The sequence below is a fragment of the Leptonychotes weddellii genome, chromosome 1 (genome assembly GCF_054177405.1).
Source record: "Leptonychotes weddellii isolate Sample4059 chromosome 1, ASM5417740v2, whole genome shotgun sequence".
In the NCBI taxonomy this organism is placed as follows: Eukaryota; Metazoa; Chordata; class Mammalia; order Carnivora; family Phocidae; genus Leptonychotes; species Leptonychotes weddellii.
Window position 1 is genome coordinate 120,727,277 of NC_138369.1, and position 20,586 is coordinate 120,747,862.

The following is a 20,586-nucleotide window of genomic DNA, read 5'->3' on the forward strand; positions in this document are numbered from 1 at the left end:
CAGAGGGGTTAGCATCATTCAAGGACATGAAATAGAAATGAAATGTTTTGCCCACAGCTGTTATAGTCTGAGGCACGCTATCCAAAGTGTATTGCAAGGAGCAGCGGTGTCAGCATCACCAGGGGGGCTGTTAGAAAAGCAGGAGCTCAACTCCACCCCTACCTACTGAATCAGAATCTGCATATTAACAAGATTCTCCGGTGATTTATTTACATGCTAAAGTCTGAAAGCACTGATTTGAGAGGTTTCATAAATAGTTTCCTCGGGCCACGTTGCATATTAGAATCACTCAGCTAGCCTTAAAAAACTGCCTATTCCCAGGCCATCCCCCCAGACGTTCTGATCTATGATGTACACCTGAAACTAATAGGATATTAATTATACTTCAGTTTTTTTCTTTTTTTTTAAAAGATTTTATTTATTTATTTGACAGAGAGAGAGAGAGCACAAGTAGGCAGAGCGGCAGACAGAGGGAGAGGGAGAAGCAGACTCCCCGCTGAGCAGGGAGCCTGACGTGGGGTTCGATCCCGGGACCCTCGGATCATGACCTGAGCCAAAGGCAGATGCTTAACTGACTGAGCCACCCAGGTGCCCCAAACTTCAGTTTTTTCAAAAAGCTCTTAAAACTCTTGATATATATAGGTTGTTTGCTGAATACATCAATTTATATTCTATCAGCAATGTATACCCCTGATAGAATTCAGTATTAAAAAAAAAACCTTAGGGGTGCCTGGCTGGCTCAGTTGGCAGAGTATGCGTCTCTTGATCTTAGGGTCATGAGTTCAAGCCCCATCTTAGGGGTAGAGTTTACTTTAAAAAAAAAAAAAAGTAAAAAAGTCATGAGATAAAAAAAAAAACTTAGCTAATTTTGTAGACAAAAACCTTTTTAGTTTTCATTTTATCAGTCAACAATGTAGTTAATATGCATTTATTTAACCACTATATTTTCATATCTTGTTAGAAATTTATGGATTGAATTTATAAATTGTCTTCTATATTCTTTGCCCATTTCTCTTTGGAATAAATCTTAAAAGATTTGGAAAATCATATTTCTATAGTAAAGGTATTAGTGCTTTGTCATATTTTCTCAGGGGTTTCCTTTTTAGTTTTCATTATGGTATTTCTGACTTACGAATAGTTTTTGTTTACAGGTTGCCAAATCTACCAATATTTTCATTTGAATTTTTCCACCATTTGCTCAGCAATCACTTTATTTTTTTTCTTCTGGTTTGTCTACGGTCAATATTTTATAATGTAACTTTCGATCTTATCTGGAATTAATTTTGATGTATCTTGTGATTTTTTTTCCAATCTTTGAAAGAGAATAACCAGATACCTCAACAGTCTTTCCTTCTACATAAATTCATGACAACCTTCGTTCCATAGTAATCTCTTCCCAAAAATCTGTTCTCTGTTTTTGTACCAACACCACCATGTTTTAGCAGTCATAGATTCATAGAAAGTTTAAATATGTGATTTATTATCCAGTGTCTATATCTTCAAAACCAAACTTAGAAAAAGTTTGTGAGAAAAACTTATATTGTCACATAGATTGGGATTCCATTACATGTCTAAAGTAATTTGAGGAGAAGTGGCATACATACTCTTATTTAGTCTTTTTAGTCAAGAATTTGGTATACATCTCTATTTAGACAAGTTTCAGTTTATATTTCGAAAATTGTGGGATTTTCTTTATATATACCCAGAATATTGCTCACTAATGATATTTCTAGGTTTTGTTTTGTTTTTTGTTTGTTTGTTTTTGGTTATTGCTATCAGGAATTAAATCCTTTTGTTTTTATTTTCTTTTTAATAAGTTATTAGATACAAATGTATACTTTTTTGTGCATTTTTCTTACATTCAGCAACTTCACTGAATTCTTATTAGCTCTAACAGCTTTTCATTGATTCTTCTGATTGTTCTAGATATACAATAATATCTTATGTGAAAAATACTTTTATTTTCTTTTCTGATGCTCATTTTTTTTGTTCTATGTTTTAATGAATTGATCCAAACAAACAGACATAATTTTTGACATAACAGTGATCATCACACACCATCATATTTTATTCCTGATTATATTGGGAAAGCCTCTAAGATTTTGTCATTATGCATAATATGTGCTGTGGGTTCCAGGTGGACATTCTTTGTCATGTTAAGGAAGCATCCTTACATTCCTGTCCTTTAAAGAGTTTTATTCTTTTCATTTTGTTCTTAAATAAGGAATTGGTATTGAATTCAGGAAATGGTTTAGAACAGATATTAAAGTATCTATTATGTTTTCCTAATTTAATCTGTTATGTTGTTTTGACAGCTTTCCTAAAGTAATCTTTAGGTTCCTAAACTAAACTCTATTTGTTTAGTTTAATTATTCTTTAGATATACATTTGGATTCTATTTCTCGGTTAGGAATTCGACATCTATATTTATAAGTGAAAGGTGTTTAATGGTTTTCTAGGTGTGTGTTTGTATGTGTATTCTATTTTTTCAGGTTTTGGTATCAGGATTATAATTTTATAGAATGAAAATAGTTTGCCACTATTTTATTTATTTTATTTATTTATTTTTTTAGCTAATAGATTTTTTATTTTATTATGTTATGTTAATCACCATACATTACATCATTATTTTTGATGTAGTGTTCCATGATTCATTGTTTGCATATAACACCCAGTGCTCCATTCAATACGTGCCCTCTTTAATACCCATCACCAGGCTAACCCACCCCCCCCACCCACTATTTTATTTTTTTAAGTTTATTTTTTTTTTAGTAATCTCTACACTCAATGTGGGCTCTAACCCACAACCCTGAGATCAAGAGTTGCATGCTCTACTGACTGAGCCAACCAGGCACCTTTGCCAATATTTTCTATATTCAGAAATATCTTATACAACATGAAATATATATACTTCTTTAATTTTTAAAATTATTCTTCCATAAAATATCTATGTTGTTTGGAGGTGAGAAGTGGAATGAAGTTGAGAGTAGGAATAGCATTTTCTCCTTCTCCAGTCATTGATCCATTCAAGTTTTCTTCTTGTTTTTAAGTCAGTTGGTTATTTATAATTTTCCAGAAAATTATCTATTTCTTTGGAATTTAAATTATCATAAACTTGTTCATAATATTCTCTTATATTTTTCTACTTCTTTGTATACTTTGCTATGTTGCCTTTTTTATGCACTTGATTTTTTCCTCACCCCAAGAATGATCTTTTGAATTTGTTTTTAACACTAGTGCTGTTTTCAAACTTCTCAGTTTTGCTTTTACCTTCATTGTTTTCTCCTTCTTATTTTCCTGAAGCCTGTTCATTATTCTTTTCTTTAACTTCTTGAGATAAACACCTAGTCTTAGGGATGTTTTGTTTTGTTTCTTGCCTCTCTCCTTAAATTACAAAAGCATATAAAGCCACGAGTTAACTCTAAATGGTGCTCTGGCAATATGATGTGGAATTCTCATTTTTATTTTGTGTATTTTTTTTCCTTTTCTAAGGAACCCTAACTATTTAGGCAAGTGTGTTTATATTTCCAAGTAGTTAGTTTTTATTTGTTTATTTGTTTAAACATGTAAGTAATATAATATTAATTTTCAGGGAGGTTTTTTTTTTCTTTTTGGTGCTGAGGCCAAAGAACATGGCCTATATTATTTCTGATTTGATAAATTTATTGAGACTTTTTTATGACCTAGTGTGGAAGTGATTAAAAATTTTGCATCATACTTATGAAAGTGTCATTTTAAATCATGTGTGTCATATGAGAATATGATTTAAATAAATATTATGTTATTCAAGTCTCCTATGACCTTATTTATTTTTTAATCCACCTCATCTGTCTTAGATTTATAGTTGTATGTTAAATTTCCCACCACAATGATTTCTATCCATTTCTATTCCTATATGTTTTCTGCTTTATGTATCTTGATTCTGGGCTTCTAGACTATATCTTTTATATAAATAAAATAATCTTTATTACTACCTTTGTGAGTTTTTTGTTACCTTGAATTTTACTTTTTCCAATATTAATAATACTTCAGCTCCTTTTTGTCATATTTGCCTCATATAGCTTTGCTCATCCACTATATTTAAACCTTTTTTATTATAATATATTATACTTGAAGATGTAATACATTAATTTTGTTTTTAGCTTAATCTACAAGTCTTTGCCTTGCTAAAAGAAAATTTTATCTGTTCACCTATATGGTTATTATTTCTATACTAGGTATTCTCATCATCCTGTTTCACGTTTCTGTGGGTTTGTGCCTATGTGTTTGTTGGAGATGCTGTTAACTAATTGTCTTTTATTCTCTCTTTGCAATCAGACTATGTTTTGTTTTCATTTTCTATGTGATGATTTGTAAAGTCAACATCCTATTTTTAGTTATACTAGTTGTTTACTTTAAAGGTTCTTAAAAATGTTCTTACTTTATGTACCTATATACTTTTTAAAAACCAGGATATCGGTGAATGTACAGATCACGCCCACATGGATCTTCAGCTAAGAATTGCTTCTTTCTCGCAGAAGTGTGAACTCTATCCAGGTATGACATGACCCATGTTGGTCCCTGGCAACGGGCTAGGTCTTTTCACAGGAACTGTGCTTTGGTTTCCACGAAGGGCCACAAAGTCTGTGTGATCAGCAGACCTTCGCGAGATCAACTTACCCCGTCTCTGCCCAGCTGTGCGGTGGCAAGTGCAGCTGAGACTGCTCTGGAAGTAGCCAGAAGGGAATATGGTGACTACAAGGGGAAGTGGCTGGCCTCTGGGTACAACACCAGCTGGTCTTCCCTGTGTGCAAGATGTCCTTATGTCAGGTGCTGTAAATTGGGAAAGCTGCATCTCATTTTTAACCACTTAGAGTAAAATCCTTTCTTTCTTTTTTTTTTTTTTAAGATTTTATTTATTTATTTGACAGAGAGACACAGTGAGAGAGGGAACACAAGCAAGGGGAGTGGGAGAGGGAGAAGCAGGCTTCCCGTGGAGCAGGGAGCCCGATGTGGGGCTCGATCCCAGGACCCTGGGACCGTGACCTGAGCCGAAGGCAGACGCTTAAAGAATAAGCCACCCAGGCGCCCCAAGTAAAATCCTTTCAATTAAAGATTGGGTTTTTTTTTTTTTTTTACCCACATGTTACAATGGGAGGGAAAGGGAAATACTGTAAAATTATGGTCAAGTCCTTATTTCTTATACCAAGAATTGGCTTTTCTCATTCTTGGAGGATAGTTGTATGCACTCCATGATGAGAAGCACTACTGAAGCTGCCTGCTCACCCGAATCAAAGGACTTAAAATTTTCCCACTAGAGAGTCCTTCCTTTAAGTTAAGCACTGCTTTTTACAGGTGGTTCCATCAAAAATGCAAAAACTTAGGAAAAGTACAGCATATTGATTGAGACACTAATACCTACTGATTGAATGTTTTCCTTAACACACTTGGTTCTGAGAAGAGAAAAAGAGAGAGGCCTTAAGGTGAAGGTCAGATAGACAACGTCTACACACTACTGAGCCTCGGGCTGTCACATGGCCCTCTGTAAAGGGATGCCAGATCTCGTGCAGGAGAGCTACTAGGCTAGACTTTTCCTTCCCCTGCACACGCTGACTTAAAACCTGTTTCTTTCAGGGGAGGATTTTGTACAACCACCGTCCAAGATTTGCCCTGGCTGCCCCAGAGATATACCGGTCAACAGCCCAGAGCTGGAGGTGGCTCTGAGTCATTCCATCACAAAGCTTAATGCAGAGAATAATGGAACTTTCTATTTCAAGATTGACAGTGTGAAAAGGGCAACAGTACAGGTCTGTAAATTACACCACAAAAATAATGATATTATAACCTAGGTGTGAATTGCTGACTAATTGTGCCATTGTCCTTGGCTCTGCATTGGGAGCCAGCATACCCAGGGAATAGGATTTGGGAGATTTGAATTTCAAGTGCCAACCTCACCGCATTCTTTGTGTGTGATCTTGGAAAAGTCCTTTAGAACACGTTCTCCATTTTCTATCTGTAAAGCATAGGGGCGAGGATCAAATAAGAACGTATATGTCAATCGCTTTTCAAACTCCAAAGTGCTCTGTAAATACTAGCAACTATTATATAATTAACAAAATTCAGTGCTAGGAAAGGCAAGACTTACTCTCTGCGTTTCTAGACTCATTTTCACTGTAGCATCGCTTCGTGCCTTGGGCTCAGCCCCTTTGGTCTGTCATTGTCCAGATTCTTCACTCTCACCTGCATGTCGTTTCTCGCCTGCGTTGGGTGCCCTTCCCTCCTACAGATGTACCCCCTGGGGATTCATCTCTCTTTCCACGCCCTGTCAGTCGAAGCTAAGGAGTGTTCTATCCTGGGGGTCAGGAGACCCAGCTCTACCACAGCACCACCACTGTCCTGGGTGACCCTGGAGTCACTCAGACTCACTCAGCCCTTGTGGCCCCATCTGAAAAAAATGAGTGGCTGGATTAACAGAGCCCAGATTCCTTCCACTCCAGCAGCCTATAACCAGTGTAGTCATGGACAGAGTCCTATGCTAGACCTCCAAACTGGCTTCCCTAAATACAAGCTAAAGAAAAGTAATCAAAATAGAACCAAACTGCTACAGCACACCAACATGATCTTTATAATCTGGTGAAAGAAATAGCACTAAAAAAATTCATACTTTTGGCTCAGTAGTGAGTCAGATTTCTAATTTCTAGAACTATAAACTAGAAGGAGTCTTTATATACAGTGATATTCACTGTAGCTTTAACTCTAATCCCCCCCCCAAAAAAAGGTAAACTGTCAAAATGATCAATAATCTAGAAGTGATTTGATATATCTGGCATATCCATACAATGGAGTATTAAGCAGCAATTTTTTTTTTTAAAGATTTTATTTATTTATTTGAGAGAGAGCACATGAGAGGGGGGAGGGTCAGAGGGAGAAGCAGACTCCCCGCCGAGCAGGGAGCCCGATGCGGGACTCGATCCCGGGACTCCAGGATCACGACCTGAGCCGAAGGCAGTCGCTTAACCGACTGAGCCACCCAGGCGCCCAAGCAGCAATTTGAAAGCATCTTTGTGAGGCATTCTTGGTGTGGGCAATGACTCGTGCTAAAATATGGAGGGAGAAACAAGAGGCCGTAAAACCGAACATACATTCTGTCCTCGCTTGTGTTATTAAAAAGTACAGAAGACATACTAAAAAGAAAGAAATGCCTCAGACTATTCACAGTGGTGGGTTTTAGGTGACAGCACAATAGGCTATTTATGCTCATCTTTCCAATTTCCTGTTCTAGTTTTATGACTGGAAGAAAACCTCCAAACGAACAGTATTAAAGCAAATCAAACCTGACCCTCTGTCTCCTACTCAGGCGCTTGTTCCTGTCCCCGAGGCCGGCCCCCTCTCCCTGGTCTCTCGGGCAGGGGACCGGCATGGGGCTCCCTCCCGGAAGACGCTAATCCATGCTACTCCTGTTCGTCAACTCTTCTTGGCCCCCACCTCTCTGCTTTCTTCCCACCGTCCCTTGTTCTGAACGATGCGGGAGTTGTGCAGCGTCCTGCCATTTATTACAGGTCCGACATTTGCTGTCAGGAGGAGAACCACGCGTTCCCATGCATGAATATTTAGTCTTCTTGGTAGTTCCAGTTCTCTCTGTAAATTAGTGAATCAACTCTCCAGAGTGTATGCGTGTTTGTTTATGCAAAGGAGGCCAGGGAACCACAGGAGGTAACGCTGTGAATGGAAGGCAACTTCCATTGCCAAATCAATCTGGAATATTGTGAAGATTTCAAACTTACTTTTAAGAGATAGATCTTTACTGATGCTTATGTTTAAAGAGAGAGCCGTTTGACTGATCCGACATAGATATTCAAGGCAGCCTTGGTGGAAGCGGTCCCTTTACCAAAACTCAATTTATCATGAGATGAATTTGCTAAGAGCCAAGCTCCAAATGACCAATCTGCCAAATTGCTAAAGATTTCTTTTACAGTTTTAGTCTTGCCTTGGCTTTGCGTGTTTAGTCCTGTGTGGATGCATATCTATTCCTATTTCAGAAACCGCGAACTTCTTAAATCCTCCATTTTTCGCGCGTGAATGGTTGCTGTTTGCGTCACATGCCCCTTATTTGGCCCCGCCCCTGCTGCTGCTGTCCCCCCTTCTATCAGCATTCCTCCCCGCCTCTGCTCAGATGAATATACTTCAAGGATCTGTGTGTGCGCATTGAGGAGCTTCTCCTTTGACAAAATCTTGGAGATGTCAGGGAATATGTATATGTCTAAGACTTAATGCAAATGGCCAAATTACAAAATTATTTGCAAGTATGCCAATTTACATTCACACCAACTGGGTATAAGACACTGATTGATGATCTCGTATTATATTCCTACCAGCAGTGATCAAGGCTGCATGTTCCCCACACCTGGCCAACAGCAGGCCTCGTCACTGGCTTCCGTCTTGGCCAACATGAAAGATTAAAAATGATGTTGCATTGCTTTTTTAATGTGCATATCCTTGGTTATTAATGAAGTAGACTTTTTTTCCCCAGGATAAATGATCATTTTAACTTCTTTCCTGAAATACCTGTTCATGTCCTTTGCACATTTGTTTTGGCATTAGACTTTTTATTGATCCTATGTCATATTTTTTCCAAATTGCCTTGCTACTTCACTTACTGTGATTTTGAGAGTAAGTTCTCATTTTTGTCTAGTCAAATTTAGACATTTTCCCCTTCCTTTAGGTTTCCTTCCTCTGCTCTTCCCCTAAGAAAGGCCTTCCTCATCCTCAGGTCTGATGAATATTTACATCTGTCTAGCTCATTAATTTTAATTTTTAAATGCCATTAGAACTTACATTGCTATATAGTGTTCTCCATTTTAAAAACAAAACTTGGACAGGGTGGATTTCAGCAGGGAAGACTTCTGATAAGAATGACACTTGATGATGATGGTGATATATGGATGTGACCTTGAGGCCCTCAAACAGAAGATGGTATTAGGTCTCCTTCATTTCTCTCCTCTGGACCCTGAAGAGAGCTGTCAGTTAGCATTATATGTTGTCAACTTTCTTAGGCAACATCACATTGATCAACTCTAAGGCCAAAAAATTGGATTGAAGTATACCCTGAAATGAGCAAGAAAATTTTTGATCACCGAAGTACAGATGCTAAAACCCTCTTAGAAACTTCCTCTCTACTTACACATACACTTGGAGTTTTAAAAGTTAATTATTATATTTCTCTTAAGATTTTAGCCATGCTTGCCCAGCAAGACAATGCCAAGAAAGAAGGAAGAGGAGCTTAGTTCTTCCTACAACTCTGCTTTCCTCACCTGCCTCTCATCAGGCTTTCCCCATGTTTTTACAAAGTATAAAGAGATAGGGAAGACTGTTAAGGTTTGCTTTTATAAAAATGGGATTGTACTATCACCCTATAACTTCATTTTTTCAATAATGGTCATCCTTCTAGGTCAACAGATATGTATGATGTATTCTCTTGACAGCTACATAATCTCTCTCTCCCACTCTCTCTTCCTCTCTCTCTCTCACACACACACACACACACACACACACACACACAGTCGGCTTAGACTACCATAGCAAAATATCAAAGATTGAGTGATTTAAACAACAGGAGTTTTTTTCTCACAGTGCCTAAGGCTTAGAAGTCTAAAAGCCAACCAATTAGGTTCCCTGGTGAGGGCTCTCTTCCTGGCTTGCAGGTGGCCACCTTCTTGCTGTGTCTTCAACTTCAGAGAGAGCGAGCTCTCTTATAAGACTCTTCTAAAGACACTTCTTATAAGGATGCTAAGCCCATTATGAGGGCCCTATCCACATGACCTCATCTAAATCTAACTGCCTCCCAAAGGCTCCACCTTCCAATACCATCGCATTGGAGGTTAGGGCTTCAATATATGAGTTTGGTGGGGGACATAGTCAGTCCATGACACACACACACACACACTTAAATCCTAGAATTAAATACCAAATAACTTGGTCTAGAAACCACATCAACTTTTTAATACATAATTTAAAAACATTTTTATCAAGTGTATTTTTCAGGGTATAAGAATTATAAGATATGGCATTTTAAAATGACTTAAAAAGCCATCCCTGGGATTTTGTTGAAGTCAGAGTAGTTTAAAAACATGAGCTTAATTTCTTAAATAAATAAATGAGGTGTGTTTCTTCTAGACCAAAAAAAAAAACTGGGCCACAAATTGCTTAATGGAAGACAGCATTGTGTAATGATTAAGGTTGTTGCTAGAGATTAAAGCATATTCTTAATATAAAAAAGAAGTAGAAGCAGGCTCTAAAATCCAAATAATTTTTCTAATCACATAATTTCTATAGTGGTACCAACTCAGTATTTCTCGACCTAAGATTTGGCAGGATGATAAGGCATTTCAAAAAAAATATTTAACTTTTTCTTCCTACTTTTCTTAGATTCTATTACAACTTGAGCCCTTGAATTATTCGTGACTTTTGCAGCTGTTAAACAATAAAACTCAGGAAAATATAAAAATAGAAATTATAGCTTGCTTCCACCCCCATTTTGAAAAGGAAATGAGGCCAGTCATTAGCCAAATATTTTTCACACACACACAGATTGAAAATTTTGTTGTCAAACATTTGTACTTTTCTGTGTAACTCTCATTTGTTCAGTATATAATTAAAATGTCAATATTCTACCCAAAAACTTCTTAGAGTGAAAACATATGATTTATTATACAATATTAATTAAGCTCCTACTTTGTGCTAATTAATTATCCAGGTGGTGGCTGGAGAGAAATTTTCTATTGTGTTCATAGCCAGGGAAACCATGTGTTCCAAGGAAAGTAACGAAGAGTTGGCAGAAAGTTGCCAGATCAATAAATACGGAGTGAGTAGTAACGCAACTGTGTACTTGCTCCCTGGAAACCTTTTTGATATTTTATACTTGTTTAAGCATCACATGAACAACACTGTTCTTTCTTTTGGCTTCTGTCTTCATGGATAGCAAATCCTAGAATGTAAAGCCGAAGTTTTTGTGATACGTTGGGAGAAAAAAATTTACCCTACTGTCAACTGTCAGCCACTGAAAAAGGTATGATTTGCAGTCAGCTCGGGTCAACTTTGCTCATTCTGAAAAGTCATATTTGAGGGTTGAAAGTGAACCGTTATTTAAATGAATTGGGAGACTATCTTCTTAAAATGGGGAAGAACGCTCACATTTCTGTGCTGACCTCTTTATGGCTAGACATGAGAGTAGCAGTCGTTGTAATTACTTACCATGCCTTGTCAGCGTCCCATTGGCAGGGGGCCCTCGCTTGGTGAAGTGCAGGCCCTGCTGTGGAGGGCCCATGCTAGCCATGCACCTGCAAGGTGTGCCTGAGGCGAGGCCCTGCTCTCCCATGCCCACTGCTTACAGCCAAGGAGCTCAGGAGGAATGCAGATCTCTGCCCCCACTCCACATCAGTTGACTCAAAATCTGCATTTTTAACATGATCCCCGGGGTGGGGGGGTGGGGGGTGGGGAGGAGGTCATAACCATGTTCAAGTTCAGGAAGCATTAGTTTGCATCATTTTTTTTTTAATTTTTAAAAGATCCCTGGGAAGTAAGTAAGACTTTCCCCATTGTCAAGGATGACATCCTAAAAATTACAAAGATGCTGAGGTCCTAGGGTGAATAATAACATTACCAAGTGTACTCTCTGTCCCAGGCACTGTACTGAGAGCTTCACACATATTTCCCTCCTGACACCTCTGTGAGGCAGGTGCTGTTATTATCCTATTTACAGATGAGAAAAGTGAAGCCAGTGATGCTCGGATTCAAATCTAGATCAAATCAGAGCCCACCCTATTCGCTATGATGCTGATTCCTAGTAGGGTCTGACTTGTTTGACTCTCCAAACCATGTTCTTTGTACCACCAAACACTGCCTCTGACCATCACATTCTCACAGGTAGTGGAAGTGTAGGTGGAAATAACCCACAAGACCGTATCTTCAGTGCAATTTGCCTCTTCTTACTTTTTCCTGATTTACATTTTTGCCATGTGTCGGTATGTACAGAGTCTAACAGAAACATGATGCAAAGACTGCGTTTCAAGCTGGTGACAATTCCTAATGTGTTTCCATCCAACAAAGTAGTTGTGGCTATATGCTCCCTAGATATTCAGCTCATAAAGCCACTTAGCGCCTTTTAGGATAAAAAGAGTAATTGTGCTAATAGAAACAGTATCAATGAATAAATAATATGTCATGGCTTTACATAACCATGGGCTTAGAAGTACCCTAGAGATTATGTGGTACCACCACCCAATTTTTCCCAGTGAAGGAAAAACTCTCCAGCTTAGAGTATTAAGAACAATAATCAATAACCACAAATTATAAAATCAACCAAAGAGGAAAAAATATTCATTATCATCCTCTCTGGAATATTAATATAGTATTTAAAGTCTGATAGATTTGCCCCATTGTAAACAAAGATAGCATTGCCAGGACTCAGTCCCTTCTTTCTTCATTGATAGCATGGTTTTCATAGTAATGCATTCATCTTAATATTTCCTGTTTAGATCATATTGATGAAAAGGCCTCCAGGTTTTTCACCTTTCCGATCAGTACCCTTGGAGAAAACAGAAGAAGGAACAACTGTAAGTCCACCCCACACTTCCATGGCACCTGTACAAGATGAAGAGCGGGATTCAGGAAAAGAACATGGACACACTCATGGGCATGGCTGGGGCCATTACAAGCAAATAAAACATGGCTTTGGCCATGGCCATAAACATGAGCATGACCAAGGCCATGGGTACCACAGGGGACGTGGCCTTGGCCATGGACATCAAAAGCAACATGGCCTTGGTCATGAACATCCACAGGAACTTAACTATGATCTTGAACACCGAGGGAGACATGGCCTTGGCCATGGACATCAAAGGGAACATGGCCTAGCCCATGGACATATACATGAACATGGCCAAGGCCATGGAAAGTATAAAAATAAAAGAAAAAACAATGGAAAGCACAATGGTTGGAAAACAGAGCATTTGGCAAGTTCTTCTGAAGCTAGTACTACGTCTTCTGCACAGACACAAGAGAAGACAGAAGGGCCAACACCCCTCCCTTCCCTAGCCCAGCCTGATACAGCGGCTGCTGTGCCTGACTTTCAGGACTCAGATCTCATTGCAGCCGTGATGCCAAAGCCACCAGCTCCCACAGAGAGTGATGATGATTGGATCCCTGACATCCAGATAGAGCCAAATAGCCTTTCATTTAACCTGATATCTGACTTTCCAGAAAAAACCTCCCCCAGATGTCCTGGGCGCCCCTGGAAGCCAGTTAATGGAATGAATCCAGCTGTGGAAGTGAAAGAATTTCATGATTTCGATCTCACTGATGCTTTGTTTTAATTTATGCCGCCATGAGTCTTTAACACTTCATCATTCCTCTCCCCATTGTCTAAATATCCTGATATAACACAACAAAAGCCCTGAAGCTTCAGAACAGCTTAGAGAGAAGGGGTGAGACTCCCAATGGGGACACCGTCAATCTCTATGGACGACGTAAAACTGTGTGCAGAATCCTAAATTCCCTCTGGGTCTTCCTCGCAAGTTTTCTTATCTAACACAGAAAATGGACAAACTCATGTGCCTTATGGCCTATTGCAATTTGCTTTTCTGACAACAAATGTGTACCTTAAAATGTATGTCATGGACTTTCATACAATTATTGACATTCTGAATGAACTTTGGCATGTGGTCCCTGAACATGTGAAAATAAGGGAAGTCAAGAGACTGAATGCTGAATTTCTTAATGGGAAAAGAAATAATAAAACCTCTAGAGGTTAAAGAGGGATAGCAGGAAAGAAAGACAGATTGGCCCAAGAGAGGACAGGGGGAAGTAAATTAATTGACTTTCAGTTTCCAGAATGACTAGTATATCAAATAGTTACTCCCACTTGACAAAGCTGTCCTGATAATTCTCTTTCTAGGTGAGAGGGTTTCTTGTAAGTCAGTCATTTCCGTTTACTCATTAAGTACCTTTTGCAACAAGGCTTTCAAATGGGAGTTTTCCATTTGTTCATTTGTTGCCCACTCTATATTGAGTAATCCTGAGCTTTCAGCAACTCTGAGTTTAATGATAAGGACAGAAAGCAGAGGAAGTAGTATAGAGGCAGTTTTGCCAAGGAAAACGTTTTTTAAATAATTGACAAGGGAATATCATGGGATGTGATGCAAATTTCATTCAGAAATTTTATGAGGAAATTCCTCTCTAACCTCACTTTATGATCATATCATCTTTTTGCTATGACATTGAAGAGCACTGGTTTTTGCAAAAGAGAATAATATGATTGTCTTTAATTGCCTTATGACATGAGGGAGGTGTGTATTTTATAACCCTTGCTGCGCTTTTGCCTAGGGAAGCAAGATAGGGCTTTAAACAGCTACACTTACCTGTGGATGAATGTGTCACTGCTACTTCAGTTTATGGGACGCATTTGAACCTCTGAGTTTTTATTTCATTTCCAATATTTTCTGTACTTTTAAATAAAGAACCAATTATGTCAGGAAAAAGTCTCACCTTGTCAAATGGTTGCTTCACTCTTCTTTTATTGAATGATAACAACAGATTAACAGAGTTTTACTATACTTACAGAGGCACCTAACGCCCTGCGAGTACAAGGGCCGACCTCAGGAGGCAGGGGCAGAGCCAGCATCTGAGAGCGAGCTCTCTTGACCAGTGGGCAGAATCTCTATGCCTGCCACAATAACCCCGACAACATCTATCACCAGCCCTGCTTGGAAGGACAAGAAGAAGGGATAAAAGTTAAAGAGAAGAATGCCATTCTACTGTTCTGTTGCTGGGTGAAATAAAGTTCAGTCTTGATGCTCTCATTCCTGGTGAATTCATGGTGGTCTTCTTTTGGCCACACCCATCCTACAGCAAAGTCCAGTAGATCAGAGAGCCAGTGCTTTGGCTCTGTCATGGAAACTCATAGCCCAGCTCTAGAGTGCTCTTGCTAACCAAGGCAGGAGTTAGGTTCCTTACCACCAAGACTTCATCATGGGTGTTAGATTAACGGTTAGTGGGTCATGTTTCTACCAGCAATCTAGGGACTCTCTACCTTCCCTTCTCCCTTCTCCTGATTCCCAGCCTAAACTGAAGACTAATTTGTCTTTTTTTTTTTTTTTTATATTCTGGAATGAATTCTTTAATACACAAAACAATGAGCATTATTATTAAACAGTCCTTAATGTACTTTGAGTTACTATTTAAGACTAATTTGTCTTATTCTTGTTTTTTATGATCCAGATAGTTACCAAAAAGAAAAAAAATCTTGTGTTAATAGGATGTCTACCAACTTCTCATTATTAGAAAACATCTAACCACAAAACAAGTTTTAAAAAAATTTTTAAATTAACTTTCTGATCTGGGTAAAGGAGATAATAGAAATCCATGGAGCACTGGGTGTTGTATGAAAACGATGCATCGTGGATCACTGCATCAAAAACTGGTGATGTATGGTATGGCGACTAACATAACATAATAAAACAAAATTAAAAAAAAGAAATCCAGGAGAAGAGAAAGTGATAGGGATTTTAAATTTTCTGTAGTAAAACACATGAATTAAATGCCTGTGATAGCCATTTACTGTGCTAAACAATTTCCTTTTGGTGTGTAACTTAATCCTCACAATCACTCAGAGGTCCCCATGATCACCTTTCTTTTATAATGAGGAAACTGTAGCTCTCAGCGCCCTGCCCAGGGTCACACGGTTAATATGTGACAGAACTGGCATTCAAACCTTTTGAACTGCACTATGCCATTTTATAATGCGGCTTTGTTATCAATGTTGTCATTACAAAAAACACATCAAGATAATTTCTGATTCCAAGATGATCATTATCTCGAGCCAAAAACCCTTATTAAATAGCTCATTGAGGCTGGCCCTGTCCCGGCACTACTCAGGGTAATAGAGTCAGGTGCAGGATTGGCTCTTCCATTTGCTTAGCGCGAGGTCCTGGAAAGGAGAAATTTTAAAAGCCATAAATCCTTTCCCTCAAAGAACTTGCAATCACTTTGGGCAGTCAAGACTAAAGCACATAGAACAGACATTTAATCCAAGCCACAGTCACTTGGGGAGCAGTGAGTGAGCCTGACTAATGTGATAGGAAGATGTGAAGAGGTGGAGGGACCAAAGTGGAGAGAGAAAAATGAAGACCACTTGGGAATTCAGATCGGAGTAAGCCATGGAGTGCCTTTCACATTTCTTGAGCTAAGATGTGCTGAAAGAGCGTTTAAGACCCATTATTCAAAAGATTCTGGGGAGCACGGGTCAGAGTGAGACCGAGTGGACTCAAGGCGGTACCCCTAGTTTCTCTGGTCTGTCACACCCTAATGCAAGAATGACCACTCAGGGCTGGCATGCAAAGCCTACAGTTCTCACTTTACTCAACAACATGAAGTATTTCCACTTTAGACCTTTTTAAGATAAAATAATCATGAGTTTCCTGTGACCCAGCACCCACCTTTTACTCTTTTTAAAATATCTGCACCCACCCCACCTCCCCCCTGAGCCAAAGGCACACCCATATTTTTCACTTTGGCTCTAGAACCATACACTTCATCCCTTCATGCTTCTCTTCAGCATGGGAATTTCCTCTTGCCCAGTCCAACCGACATTCCTCAGGCTGTCTGCGCCTGGCAGCTCAAGCAGGATGCCCTTCTTGGCTTTTTACCCCATCTTCCATTTCCTGCCTCTAAGCCTGGTTCCAAGAGACTTGAGGCTTGCTGGTCTCATCCCAGTAGGTCCTGCACCAAGCTCAGGCTCTTCTGCAGCTGCCCTGTTCACCGGCCTTGTGGGAGAAGCCAGACCTCCCCAAGGCCCCTGTGACAAAATGCAGACATGATACCAGCCCACTCTTTGAGGCGTCCCAGTGTTTTGCCCCATAAGAAGTCCATCAGAAAGCAAAATATCCTCTCAATACCTTGCACAAATGCTTTTGTGAAATTATTTTCCTTCAGCCTTTATTTTACAAGAACCTCCATTTGAACACCATTCTGTCTTTTGGACAACTTTAACTGGAGATATTGCCCAGTGCATTCACATCAGAGACAGTGCAGGAAGTGGTCAAGAATCAGATTCTACAGTTAGTCCAAAAGCTGCAATTTATTTAATTCCTCAAGACCCCAGTTTCCTCATCTGAAATACTAGGTTGATAATATATTCACATCACAGATGTGTTGTGAGACTTAAAACAGCTAATTCCTTCAACTGGCATAATGCTTAGCACTTGGCAAACAGTCAACAATGGGTAGCTATCAGGGGCTATCAGGGGCTGGCTCAGTCCATGGAACCTGCGACTCTTGATCTCAGGGTCACGAGTTCGAGCCCCATATTGGGTGTAGAGATTGCTATAAAAAAATAAAAGGTAGGGGCGCCTGGGTGGCTCAGTTGGTTGAGCGACTGCCTTCGGCTCAGGTCATGATCCTGGAGTCCCGGGATCGATTCCCGCATCGGGCTCCCTGCTCGGCAGGGAGTCTGCTTCTCCCTCTGATCCTCCCCCTCTCATGCTCTCTGTCTCCCATTCTCTCTCTCAGATAAATAAATAAAAAATCTTTAATAAAAAAAAATAAAAATAAAAGGTAGCTATTATTGTATTATTAGGAAATACACAATATATTATTTTTAGAGTCTAACTCTGGGGAAAAAACGTTTTGTCAGATAATGAGAGGTGTTGAACACAGCATATGTTCCTTTTTGTCTTTGCAGCCATATTCAGGATTCAAAGGTTGTAATCAGCTCATAGCAAGTGGCTGGTAATATCTACTCCTGCATGTCCAATCCCACAGGTTCTGAACCTTGGCTGCACCTTAGAATCACCTAGGGAGCTCTAGACAATATAAATCTGAATCTCCCGAGTATGACTATTTTTTGTAAGTTCTCCATTGTTTGTAATGCATCCAACAGTGAGAACAATTGATTTAGGCCCTCTCTGTTCTCTTTAATCTTAATTATCCAGGTTTACGTTGTTCCACTTTATTAACTCCTTCAAATCTTTTTGAAAACAAGAGGGTCATGAAACTCACAAGGGATAGATAGATGGTCAGACGGATGACTGTAAGTATTACATGCTCTAGCATTGTCACAATAAGAACGGAGAGCACAAGATGGGTATAAACGGCATTTCAGAGACTTACAAACAAATTACTACATTTGAAGAATGAAGGACAGGAATAAACCAAAAATGGCGGAAAGTTTTCCAGTCTAGTGTGCCTAAGGGGATGGACTGACACAAGCAAGGAAACAGGGAGCTGGTCTGTGCTTTCCAGTGACTCACAAAGAAACAGACTGACCCAAAAGGCACATCATTTCAGATATTTCAGTAGCTGGGTGAACATGTGAAATCAATGTACAAGTGGAGTATAGACCCCTCCTCTGTCTCACCTCATTATTTCATTTACTCTGCTACCTGTGACCCCTGCCATATACACAGGGGAGCAATCATTAGCTACTCCTGGACTAAGCTTGTGGAAACTGTAATCACAGGAAGTGATTAGAAAGAACAGGAAGAACAGAAAGGGAAGAAATTATTCTCTGAAAGTAATCTTAACTTTCATTTCTACTAGTGAGCCAGAAGCCCGAATCTAGCAAAAGACCTTTGTTACAGCAGCTTTCCTATCTTTTGTCTTCTTTATCTGGCATGTGGAGATGATATCATATTGAGTGGGTGGAAATCACACTATTTTATCATGGCTGTTAATAATAATGAAATAAGGGCAGCTGGGTGGCTCAGTTGGTTAAACATCTGACTCTTGGTTTTGGCTCAGGTCATGATGTCAGGGTCCTGGAATCGAGCCCCGCATCGGGCTCTGTGCTCAGCGGGGAGTCTGCTTGAGGATTCTCTCTCTCCCTCTGCCCCTCCCCCTGCTCTCTCTCTGTCTCTCTAAAATAAATTATTTTTTAAAAAAGTAGATGAAATAAGGACACATCATGATGAGCACTGAGTAATATAGAGAATTGTTGAATCACTCCGTTGTACACCTGAAACTAATATAACACTTATGTTAACTATACTGGAGTTAAAATTTTAAAACTTAATAAAAAAATAAAATGAAAAGCCAAGATCCTGCCACTCCCACACTTACAGCTTTGCAGCAGTTCTAGTTCACTGAGAATAATACTAAAACCCCATATGGTCATCTACAAGAATCCCCATAACAACCTCTTACCCGTCTCTCCATCCTTGTCCCCAGCCACTCCCTTCTTTGTTCACAGTGCTCTAGTCACAAAGGTCTTCCAACAATTCTCAAATACGACAATCTCTTTCAGACCATACGTCCTTTATACTTCCTGTCCTTTCTCACTGAATGTGTGTCCCCTGGCTTTAAGCAAGGCAGCTTCCCCCCCATTCTTGAAGTCTTAATTATAATTTCAAAGAGATTTTTCTCTGACAATCCTATTCACCAGCCCCCACAGTTGCTTTGTTTTTAAACACAACACCCCACACTGTTTTTTCCTTCAGAGCATATATAGCTGTTATTAAAAAATTATTTCATATAACTGTTTGGTTGATTTCACTCATTTTTCAAAAATTTTGAATGCCTACCACATTGTTTTGTTCTAGGTTCTAAGGGGATAGCAATACATGTCCTTGTGAGTCTTATTTTCTAGTGGGAGAGGTGGGAAATACAGCAGCATCAGAGAATGTACGGTGGGGAGAAGGTTTGACTGGGCGACTAGGATGGGATTTTCTGAAGAAAAGGTACTTAAGCTTAGGCTTGAATGACATAAAGAAAAGGTTTGGAAGCTATGAAGGAAAAGAACCCAGAGATTCAGAGTTTGGGTTCTGGATGTGTAATATGCCTGCAAACACCAAGTGGAACAATTAGTAGGTGTTGGGTATACACGCGATGCCTACTAGGAGATGTGGAGGAGAGGTAAGGAGTCGAGTACAGAAGCAGCGCAGCCCCTGAAACTGAGTATAACTTGCCCAAGATAACGTTCTAGGACCAGGTAGGCTTTTCAGGGAGAGATATGGATAAGGGTTTTTGTTTGTTTGTTGCAGAGAGGTTAGAGAGCAATCGGCAAACACATTTTGTATTAATCAGTAACTTCCTTTGTGTTTTGACTTCAAGTCTCTGACTCTTATGGTTCTTACTAAATGGAACCCCACAGTTAATTGCCAAAACTGCCAAGGATAGAGATCAAGGAATTTTTATTCTAGTATTTATGGGCTTTGCTTTCCTTCCAAAATGAGTTGTATCTTCTTGCTTTCATTCTTACATTTATGAGACACTCCAACCTCTGACTGTGCTCAGCTCTATGCCAATCACATGGTTTTTCCTTCAGAAACTTGCCAGGCATTTAACATGGGCCACTTTGGAAGGCACACAGAAAGACAGTTTTTAAAATTATTATTACTCTAAACAGGTGACAATTATTAACTGATATTTGATAGCTAAGGTGGTGGAGAGATGGAGATGAATGATATTATCGTTAAAGTTGAATGTTGGGGGGGAAATGGATGAAATAGTAGTTCTTGGGGAAAAAAAAATGTAAGTGCCAGATTTTGGGGTAAGTACTATTTACCATCTGGATGATTTAGTACTGTGTCAACTTGCCTAAGCAGGGATTATGTTTCA

General features: G+C 39.2%; 1 protein-coding gene across 2 annotated transcripts in view; it reads left to right on the forward strand.

Annotated features, from left to right (window-relative positions):
• The window catches only part of KNG1 (kininogen 1), a 24,899-nt gene extending 10,065 nt beyond the window's left edge, over positions 1-14,834 (forward strand). Inside the window, exons 6-11 of one of the 2 annotated variants that reach the window (XM_006743228.3) lie at positions 4,452-4,536; positions 5,614-5,786; positions 10,733-10,840; positions 10,958-11,044; positions 12,513-12,590; positions 14,596-14,834. In XM_006743228.3, the coding sequence (XP_006743291.1) occupies positions 4,452-4,536; positions 5,614-5,786; positions 10,733-10,840; positions 10,958-11,044; positions 12,513-12,590; positions 14,596-14,676 (612 nt within the window). In that variant the 3' untranslated portion in view covers positions 14,677-14,834. Of the gene's footprint in view, positions 1-4,451; positions 4,537-5,613; positions 5,787-10,732; positions 10,841-10,957; positions 11,045-12,512; positions 14,517-14,595 lie in introns of those variants that run through there. The other variant, XM_006743227.3, reaches the window with a different exon arrangement.
• Positions 14,835-20,586: the final 5,752 nt, after the last annotated feature.